Raw genomic sequence first — 10,116 nt, 5'->3', positions numbered from 1 at the left:
ATTCCTTTCCCCTCCCTTTTCCCTCCCCATTCCTTTCCCTCCCCATTCCTTTCCCTCCCCATTCCTTTCCCCTCCCCATTCCTTTCCCCTCCCCATTCCTTTCCCCTCCCTGCCAATCCAGGCTCTCCCTTCTTCACAGCTCCACCCTCCCTTCTCCCCCACTGGTTACTGCATCCAGGCTGAAGGAAAGAGAAGGAAGCCTGTACACACGAGCCTTGACTTTCATCTCCCTCATAAAGGGAAGGAAGGGGGAGTTCCCATAGCCCTGCCCCACCCCACCACCGAGGGCCCATCATGCTCAGAATCCATGTTAACTCACCAACGCCCACAGGTGTGGGCTCTCCACACCTCCCTCCGTGCACCCACGCACCCACGCACACAGGCCACGTCCACCTGTCAGCCTGAATCAACTCCATCAGTAATCGGCAGACGCCAGCATGATTTTGATTAGCGTAATTTGGGATTGTCCCAGATGATTTAGACCTAAGTAAAAACTCCTTTTTTTCTGATGTCCCTGTTAACCCCGTTCTCAGGCACGAGGCCGTCTCTCTCCTGGGTGACTCCAGGGCAGGGAGCAGGGGCCGACTGGTTCCACGGCAACGGGCCTCCTGTACCCTCAGGTGACCTTACATGAGGGAAGTGTCACCCAGGGACCATCAGGGACCCCTCACAGCCATGGCTTCCTCTAGGAGGCTTCCTCTAGGAGACCCCTCTGCTAATGCTGGGTCCCCTCAGGGAGGGGGGGGGGGCGGTGGCTGTGTGGCCTGGCCACGTGCCGGACCCTCAGGCCGGCTCTGAGCCCTGAGGCCCTTATGCCTCCCCTGTGCGTCTGCTGAACCTGCCTGAGACACTAAACTTGCGATTTCTGCTGTGCCGCCTGCCCACCCTGCTGGTGTTGCTTTGCTCCTTTCTGTAAAGAACTGAAATGTCCAGGACACTGTGTGCCCTGGGGCGGGGTGTGGGGGGGGTTGCGGGGGACAGCTGGTGCTCTTACTGGGTTGTAGGACTGCTCTGGGGCCCTCTCGTTGGCCATCACTGCTCTGTTGTGGGCTGCTGGGTTTGTGAAGCTTCTCCTGGGAGGAATGCTGCTAACAGCCCCACACCGCCCTCCGCTCGCAGAGGCCCAGCAGATATGGCTCTCTTGCTTTCCCAAGATTTTTCAAATGCTGCACAAACAGCTCATATTGATCCCTTCTTTCTTTCTGTTTTCACTGAACGTGATCTGTGGATTTCATGTCAGGAAAGAGAATAACTTTATCTCGTGTGTAAGTGTTTGCTAAACCAAAGGTGTAGGCCCTGCACAATGGGGAAGTAGCCCTGTTTTTCCCTGAGGGTCCTTGTCCTGTGGAATTGAAGCCCACTCCATTTGTTTTGTGAAGACCCAGCTCCCCTGGGGCAAGGTTGGCAGAATTCCAACACATTTTCCCGCCTGACTAGGGTGTTTTCCTCGTGGCAGACAGGAAAACACCCAGCAGGGCCTGGACTTAGCTGCTTTTCATTGCGTTATGCCCCCAATAAAATAATCCTATTTCACTGTCCCTCTCATTCTCTCTCCTGCAGGTGCAAATAGTCTACAAACCAGTGGATCTGAGCAAGGTGACCTCCAAGTGTGGCTCTTTAGGCAACATCCATCATAAGCCAGGTAGCCAGCCCTTGCAGAAGGCAAGGACGGGGCGGGGAGGCCTGAGGGGTGGGACAGGATGGGGTGGTGCCTTCTCCGGAAGTGGTTGGGAAGGACTGATGGGATGGGCCATCAAGGAGAGTGTTAAGGGTGGAACTTGCTGCGGCCTGGGAGGCGTGGCTTCGTGTGTTGTTCCTGAGCAGGGCCAGGCTGGCCAAGACGAGATAAGGAGGGAGGGCAGATGATGGTCTAAATCCTAACCCGCAGTTCTCCAAGCAGGCTGCACACGGGGTATGTAGAGCTGGGAAAGGGCCTGATCCGGCCCCCAAAGCGTGGCTAATGTGGATGTCCCAGTTTGGTCCTCAGCCAGCGTGAGGAGCATTTCACCAGTTGCCCCAGCTACAACATGGGACGCTGGGCTGTTGCCATGCTCTCACTGTCATTTCATTTCAGCAGAAAATGATGCTGTTGGAACTCCCCATGCTAACCCTTTTCCTCTTCACCTCATGCCGTATAGAGATCAGTGCTATCTATAGATCTTTCTGAGACAGTGGAAATGTTCTATACCTGTGCGGTTCAGTATGGTAGCCACTAATGACATGTGACTGTTGAGCATTTGAAATGTGGCTGGTGTAGCTGAGGAACTGAACGAATTTTATTTAATTAAATTTGGGGAATTCCCTGGCAGTCCAGTGGTTAGGCCTTGGCGCGTTCAGTGCCGGGTGGGCCTGGGTTGGATCCCTGGTCGGGGAACTAGGATCCCACAAGCCGCACCTGCGTGGCCAAAAAGATAAAATTCAATTAAAATTTTAAAATAAATAAATACAATTTAAGTAGCTACAGGTGGCTAGTGGCTACCATCTTGGAGAGCTAACTTCCGCCTGAAAGGCCAGAGCAGGGCTTTCTGCTTTAGGCCCTGTTCAGGGCTGAGGTCGTTACTTGAACTGTGACTGCAGGAAGAGAAGGTTGTCAGAAACGTAGTCCAGAAGGTGTGTCATTACTTCCTGCCTCCCTTGGACATCTTGTGGGAGTTCAGTCTCTCCCAGTGAAAACTATGCCTCTCCTGAGGCTACCATCCTACCACACTGGGAACAGCTTTTTTTTTTTTAAATAAAGTATGGACATCTTTTTAAAAATTATTTATTTTTGGCCGTGTTGGACCTTTGTTGCTGCGCACGGACCTTCTCTAGTTGCAGAGAGCGGGGTCTACTCTTCGTCGTGGTGCGCGGGCTTCTCATTGCAGTGGCTTCTCTTATTGCGGAGCACAGGCTCTAGAGCGCAGGCTCAGTAGTTGTGGCGCACGGGCTTAGTTGCTCCGCGGCATGCGGGATATTCGCGGACCGGGGCTCGAACCCATCCATGTCCCCTGCCTTGGCAGGCAGATTCTTAACCTCTATGCCACCAGGGGAGTCCCAAGGGAGCAGCTTTCTTAAGTGGCTTTATCCTTCCAAAGAAAGTAATGTAGTTCGTCTCTTCCTCAGGCCGTATCTCCCACACTTGGGCATAGCATCAAGTGTCTGAGGAGGGAGAAAGGGTCAGGGCCCTTCCTTATTAAGGATGCATTTTGCCATTTAGTTTAATTCTGAGGTCTTATAGGGCTGTAGCTTATAGGATGTTGGCATAGAAAGACTTGACTCTTTGGAAGCCAGCTAATTTAGAATAATTTCTTGCGAACTGAGCTGTCATCTACCTTTGCATCATCTGAGGAGGAAGAGTTTGCTGAGTAAATATTTGATGTGCACCCTGATTAGAGAGAGAAAGCAAACTGCTTTCAAGCCCTTTGGAAGGACCTACTTGCTCCAAACCACGCTCTAAATAAAAGCTGGTCTTAGCTCCCCCTCAAGGTTGGCGTCTGCATGGAATCACTCACTTGCTTAGCCCTCCCTCAAGGCTTGGTGCCCTTGTGTGTATTGTGTTCCAGGAGGTGGCCAGGTGGAAGTCAAGTCTGAGAAGCTGGACTTCAAGGAGAGAGTCCAGTCCAAGATCGGGTCCCTGGATAACATCACCCACGTCCCTGGCGGAGGGCATAAAAAGGTAAAGGGGCAGGGCGGGGAGGAGGCTATACCAGAGTCAGGTGGACAAGGCGGGTCCAGTTTCCCACGGCAGGAGAGCTGAGGGTCCTGTATTGACTGGCTTGACATGGATCCTCAGCTACCACCAGGCCTGCGGGGCTCCACCTGGGCTGCCCTTTGATGTCCCCTGGGAGCTTTAACACACTTGATGCCAGGCCCCACCAGGGAGATCCTAATTGGTCTCAGGTGCCATCTGGGCCTTGGAGTGGAGCTTTTAAAGCCCCCAGGTGACTCTTTAGTGCAGTTAAAGGTGAGAGCCATTGCCCTAGGCCCTGTGGTGGGCAAGCATCCCCAAAAGGAAGTAGCCATCACCAAAGCGAGCCACGGGAACGTAACCTAACTTTCTAAATGGGTCACTAGGCAGTTAGAGGAAATCAGTGATGCTGGAATCCAGATTTCAGCAAAGCCTCTGTAAGTGTCCACGGGGAAGCTGCTAGACCAAGGACCTCAGCGTTCCCTGCAGTTTCTAGAGGCCCTGGGCCTGGCTCTGGGTGTGTGTGTGCAGTGGGGGCCGGGGGACACCGGTGTCACCCTCTGGGCCCATTGCAGAATGCCGTCTTGTGGCTGCACTTCTTCTCTTCTACATAAATACAGTGAAGTGCCCTCTGGGGTTTCCTGCCCACACCTGCCCTGAAGTTCTGCAAGTGGCCTCTCAGCAGCTGACTGAGGAGTGGTGAAGGGAGAAGGGATGTCCGAGAACGGGTGTGGCAACTGAAACCCAACGCAGCAGTGAGCAGCGGCGCAGCCCAAGGGGGCCCCGCTGGTCAAAAGTGGCGGCCGGGCCTTGCTTGGAGGCTGCCAGGGTCCCCACGGCAGTCACCGCCTCCTCCTCTGGTTCTGAACAGACACACCCCACCTTTGCAGTGAAAGCCCGACAGCATAGTTTTGCAGAAGCCTTTGCTGGTGTGTTCTTAAATCACAGGTTGCAAACTGAGACCTCGGGGCCGACCTGACCCGTGATGGAGGCGTCCGAAGGTGGGGGGGGGTGGGACGGGGTCCTGGCTCCCCACAGGGCTCCCTGACCATCAGGCTTCCACATACTGGGCTTCCCCAGGTGCAGGACTACTTCTCAGTGCCGCCTGGGTCTCTATTAAAAGTGAGACCCAGGGAAATGAGAAGGTTTTCTGCAAAAGGCCGGCTTATTTCCATCGCAGCCCTCAGCCTGTTTAATACAGGGCGTCCCTGCCCTGGGGAGCTTTAAAGAGATCACGTCCCACCCCCAGAGAGTCTGAATATATTGTATATGGAATGAGTCTGGGTAGGCCTGAGCGTTGGTGATTCCCAGTTGAAGGAAGGCCTCTACCCCTGACTCTGGAAGCTTCTGTGTCCTGGAAAAAGCTCTGGGCTTGACTGCTTGGAGGCGTGACCCAGGCAAGATCTGCAAGCCATCTCAGCGTCAGGTTCCCCTTCGGCAAAGCGGATGGAAACATTCCCGTCCCAGGGTGGTTGTGAGGCCCGGATGAGGCGGTGTTCAAGAGGATGCCTGGAGCTTTGTCGTCATCGAAGAACATGAGTTAGAGCCAAATCCGAGTCAGAACTTCTCCTGTTTTAACTCATCTCTGTGATGCCTCAGAAAGGGTGGGCTCTGCCCTGCCCACTGCCCAGGAGACACTGACCTGGTCCCAGAGGCTCCTCTTCTGTTCAGTCCCGTTTCCCTCTGTGATGAGCAAAAGTGCTGAGAAGCAGTGGAGCATAGGACCCCTGCCACCTGAGTTCCTTTCAGTTTGGGGGATTTGGGGACATTCCCAGGATGCTGTCCCATTTTTCTTAAGAACATAAGTGTTCTTATGAAAGCTTATGTCAAAATGGCCTTTCAGTTGTAGTAATAAGGAAGAGTCGTTTTTTCAAAGTAGTAACCCAACGTGAACAAAACAAGCATATGGCTTAAATGGGAGCCTGGTTTTTCTCTACACTCAAATGCCCCTGCAATAGGCCCTCTTTACCTGGGGTCCAGGGACTCCTGAAATTGTAGGGAGAAGTTGTCTTTTGCGTATGAGAGCAGACACGCGTGTGTACACATTTTCCTGGTCTCACCAGATGCTCAAGGAGGTCTTAGGACCCCAAACAGGCTGAGAATTACCGTGTTTACCACTTCAGGACTCATCAGGAGAGAATTACTATGTACTACTGGCATCGCCAGCTAATGCTTTCTGCTTCTGAGCTTCCCAGGTATCCTTTGGAGCTGAGACCTCTGGGTCAAGGATGCTCTATATTTTTTGTTTATTTTTAAATTGAAGTAGAGTTGATTTACAGTGTCGTGTTAGCTTCAGGTGTACCGCACAATGATTCGGTTATACATACATACATACGTATATTGTTTCTCAGATTCTTTTCTCTTACAGGTTATTGCAAAATATTGAGTATAGTTTCCTGTGCTATACAATAGGTCCTTGATGGTTATCTATTTTATATATAGTAGTTTGTACATGTTATTCCCAACCTCCTAATTTATCCTCCCCTCCCCTTTCCCCTTCGGTAACCAGAAGTTTGTTATCTGTCTGTGAGTCTCCGTTTTTGAAATAAGTTCTTTAATTTTTTAAATTGAAGTATAGTTGATATACAGCATTGTGCCAATCTCTGCTGTATAGCAGTGACTCAGTTATACACATACATTCTTTTTTTATATTCTTTTCCATTTTGGTTTATCACAGAATATTGAGTATAGTTCCCTGTGCTATACAGTAGAACCTTGTTGTTTATCCATCCTGTATATAATAGTTTACATCTGCCAATCCCACACTCCCAGTCCTTCCCTCCCCGACCCCCCCCTCCCTTGGCAACCACGAGTCTGTTTTCTATGTCTTTGAGTCTGTTTCTGTTTTGTAGATAGGTTCATGTGTGCCATATTCTAGATTCCACTTATCACACATAAGTGATATCATATGGTATTTGTCTTTCTTTCTGACTTACTTCACTTAGTCTGATCATCTCCAGTTGCATCCTTGTTGCTGTGCGGTGGCGTTATTTCGGTTTTTTATGGCTGCGTAGTATTCCATTGTATATACGTACCACATCCTCTTTATCCATTCCTCTGTCGATGGACATTTAGGTTGTTTCCGCGTCTTGGCTATTGTGAATAGTGCTGCTATGGACATAGGGGCGCATGTGTCTTTTTGAATGACAGTTTTGTCTGGGTATGTACCCAGGAGTGGGATTGCTGGATCACACGGCAGCTCTATTTGACTTGTAGACTTTCTGATGATGGCTGTTCTGACTGGAGTGTTAACCTCATGTGGTTTTGACTTGCATTTCTCTACTAATCGGCGTGAGCATTTTTCATGTGCCTGTTGGCCATCTGTACTTCGTCTTTGGAGAAACGTCTATATATGTCTTCTGCCTACTTTGTATTGGGTTGTTTCTCTCATGGAGTTGTACGGGCTGTTTGTGTGTTTGGGAACGATGCCCTACTTTCAAAAGGGCTTTCTCGCGCCGTGTTTTCTAGTATACCTGCCAGTGCTGCGCACAGCGGCTGCCACCTCCAGCATCAGCCACTGGCAAAGGGGAGGCGTGTGTGCGGCTCACAGCTGCACGGCAGGGGCTCTGGCCCCACCCCTGAATCTCCTCCAGCCTCTCCTTCCACACTTTCATTTGCATTTGGGCAATGTGTGTACGTCAAAATAAAACGCGCACGCCTTTTGACCTACTAGCAATTCCACTTCTGGGATACACTTACAGTACACCTGTGAAACGAGATGCCTACAAGGTTATTCGAACACAGCATCGTCTGTGAGAGCAAAAGACTGGGACAACCTAAATACCCACCCACAGGGGCGTGGATACGTTTTGGTTCATCTGCTGTGACAGGAAACCACACAGCCCTCAGCGAGCAGTGAGGGAGCTATGTACGGATGACGATGCAAGGTATTAAGTCTAAAACAGCCAAGTGCGAAGCTTGTGGATATCGTTGCCTTATGTATGGTATTTTTTTTCCTCTACTCACACAGACGCATGTTTGCGTGTGTGGTGGCCTATCTCTGGAAGGGTACGCAAGAAACTCACAGTGGTCGCTGCCTCTGGAACGGGGGCCTGGGAGGCTGGCTGGCAGGTGACCAGGACCCAGCAGAAGCTTAGCCGTTGGGAAACGATGAAACTGTGGTCCCCACCACGCCTCCCTCCCACCCAAGGCCAGCAGTTGGCGGGGCCTCTCCACCTCACCCTGCCCTCTCCTCTCTTGCAGATCGAAACCCACAAGCTGACCTTCCGCGAGAACGCCAAAGCCAAGACCGACCACGGGGCGGAGATTGTGTACAAGTCGCCCGTGGTGTCGGGGGACACGTCCCCACGGCACCTCAGCAACGTCTCCTCCACTGGCAGCATCGACATGGTGGACTCACCGCAGCTGGCCACGCTCGCCGACGAGGTGTCCGCCTCCCTGGCCAAGCAGGGTTTGTGATCAGGCCCCCGGGCGGTCAGTAATCGTGGAGAGACGAGAGTGAGAGAGTGTGGAAAAAAAAAGAATAATGATCTGGCCCTTCGCCCTCTGCCCTCCCCCAGCTGCTCCTCACAGATCGGGTAACCGGTTAATCACGTAACCTGCTTGTCGCTCACCTCTGGCTCGGGACTTCCAAATCGGTCACGGGAACGAGAGCCAAGTTCATCTTTCCAAATTGATGGGCGGGCCAATCATAATAAAATACTTTTAAAAACCTTTAAAAAGATGGCCCTACCCATAAGTTCCTTGGGCAGTTACTTTCGATTCTTTTTTTTTCCCTCCTCTGAGTGCAAGAGGGAGGAGGAGAGGCTCTGAAAGCTGCCTCTGGGGGCTCTCAAGTGGGTGTGGGGCGTGAGGATGCCGGAGGAGAAGCTCAGGGAGGAGATGCTGAGGACAGCCCGAAGGCGCAGCAGGCAGGGCACAGCCTCTGCCGCCCACAGCAAACTGACCAAGTGGCCTCCGGTTCTTGGTGGCCCGGGGTCTGCTGCGGGTCGGCGTGCCACCCTCTGGAGGGAGGAGGGCTTACACCACGAAGGGCCGGGGGCGGGAGGAGAAGGAAGGTTGCGGGAGTGGCATCCTATGGGTTACTTCCTCGGAGAAGACCGAGCGCTGGCCTCTTTCTCCCTCCCCGCAGGGTGGGGGTCCTGAGCTGAGGGGCTTCCCTCTGCCCCGCGGAAACCCTGTTTTATTGAGTTCTGAAGGTTGGAACTGCAGCCACGATTTTGGCACCTCACAGACCTGGGACTTTAGGGCTAACCGGTTCTTTGTAAGGACTTGTGCCTCTTGGGGGACATCCGCCTGTTCCCAAGCCTGGGCCTCTGGCATCTCTGGAGTGTACGGGGACCTGGGAGGTGGCTCCTGAACCTCTCATCCCTCCCACGGCCACCGCAGCCACCTGTCTGCCCCACCATGCCTGTGTCTGCCGTGCGGAGCCCAGTCACTGCCTGTACCCCGCATTACGTCACGCTGTCCCGAGTTCCCAGCCTCACCCCACCCCCCTTTCTCAGTAACGGACATTGTTTAGATGGGGAGGCACCTCCTCTAAACCAAGCGGGAAAGTCAAGGAGGGTGAAGTCCGGACACGGCGGGGGGACCTGAGTCTCTCAGTCTAAGTTGTACTCATCCAGCTGGCATGTCCCTCACAATGAACCTGATGACCTTACTCGGCTCCCTGCCCCTGCCCCCATCCCAGATGGGAGCCAGGGTGGGGTTCGCAGTGACCCTGGACGTTTATGCCTTGTTTACTTGGAGAGCCTTTTCTCCCAGAAGGCCTGGTTCCCTTCCTGTGCCGAGCTGGCAGCAGGTTGGCCGTCCTGGATGCCAGAGATGGCACGGGGATGGGCAGGCAAGGCCCCCAGGGCAGGACCACGCTCCCTCCGTTCCTTACGTCTGCCCCAGCTTGTGACTGCCAGCCTCTCAAGAGAGCCCAGCCGCTGCTCAACCCCAAGAGCATATAATCAGCCCTCACCCCAAAAAGGGAAACATGGCCCCTCAGAAATGGTTCTTCCCCCAGTCTCAGCTGGAAGCAATGCTGTCTTGTCCTCCTGGAGCAGCTGAACATATACATAGATGTCGCCCCTCCCTCCCCATCTGCACCCTGTCGCGTTGTAGTCGGATTTGTCTGTTTATGCTTCGATTCACCAGAGTGACTATGATAGTGAAAAAAAAAAAAAAAAAAAAAAAAAAAAAAAAAGGACGCATGTATCTTGAAATGCTTGTAAAGAGATTTCTAACCTACCCCCCACGGGAGTCCTAGATGTCTCTCACCCCCCAGCTGGGACTTGGATCCAGAAGGCCAGTGTGACTCTCTTCTGCGGGGCCTCCCAATTTTTGAAAGACTTTCATCAACATCTGGGACCCAGCGGAGACCAGATGCTGCCATCTGAGAAGCCTCAGCTGCAAAGAAGGCCTGAAGCACAGGAGGAGGACAGAAGCTATGGTACCCCCTCCCCACCCCCGGGGCTCCCTTCTGTCAGGCAGGGGGCAGTGTG

At 52.8% G+C, this 10,116-nt stretch overlaps 1 protein-coding gene across 8 annotated transcripts in view; it reads left to right on the top strand.

Annotated features, from left to right (window-relative positions):
* Nucleotides 1-8,469, top strand: part of MAPT (microtubule associated protein tau) — a 103,459-nt gene extending 94,990 nt beyond the window's left edge. For all 8 annotated transcript variants that reach the window (XM_024760526.1, XM_024760524.1, XM_024760525.1 and 5 more), the window contains 3 exons: nt 1,561-1,642; nt 3,543-3,655; nt 7,871-8,469. In XM_024760526.1, the coding sequence (XP_024616294.1) occupies nt 1,561-1,642; nt 3,543-3,655; nt 7,871-8,086 (411 nt within the window). In that variant the 3' untranslated portion in view covers nt 8,087-8,469. The remainder of the gene's footprint in view (nt 1-1,560; nt 1,643-3,542; nt 3,656-7,870) is intronic.
* Nucleotides 8,470-10,116: the final 1,647 nt, after the last annotated feature.

Source organism: Neophocaena asiaeorientalis, unplaced genomic scaffold, assembly GCF_003031525.2.
Source record: "Neophocaena asiaeorientalis asiaeorientalis breed wild unplaced genomic scaffold, Neophocaena_asiaeorientalis_V1.1 scaffold30, whole genome shotgun sequence".
NCBI classification, from domain to species: domain Eukaryota; kingdom Metazoa; phylum Chordata; class Mammalia; order Artiodactyla; family Phocoenidae; genus Neophocaena; species Neophocaena asiaeorientalis.
This window is presented reverse-complemented; position numbering and strand designations above follow the sequence as displayed.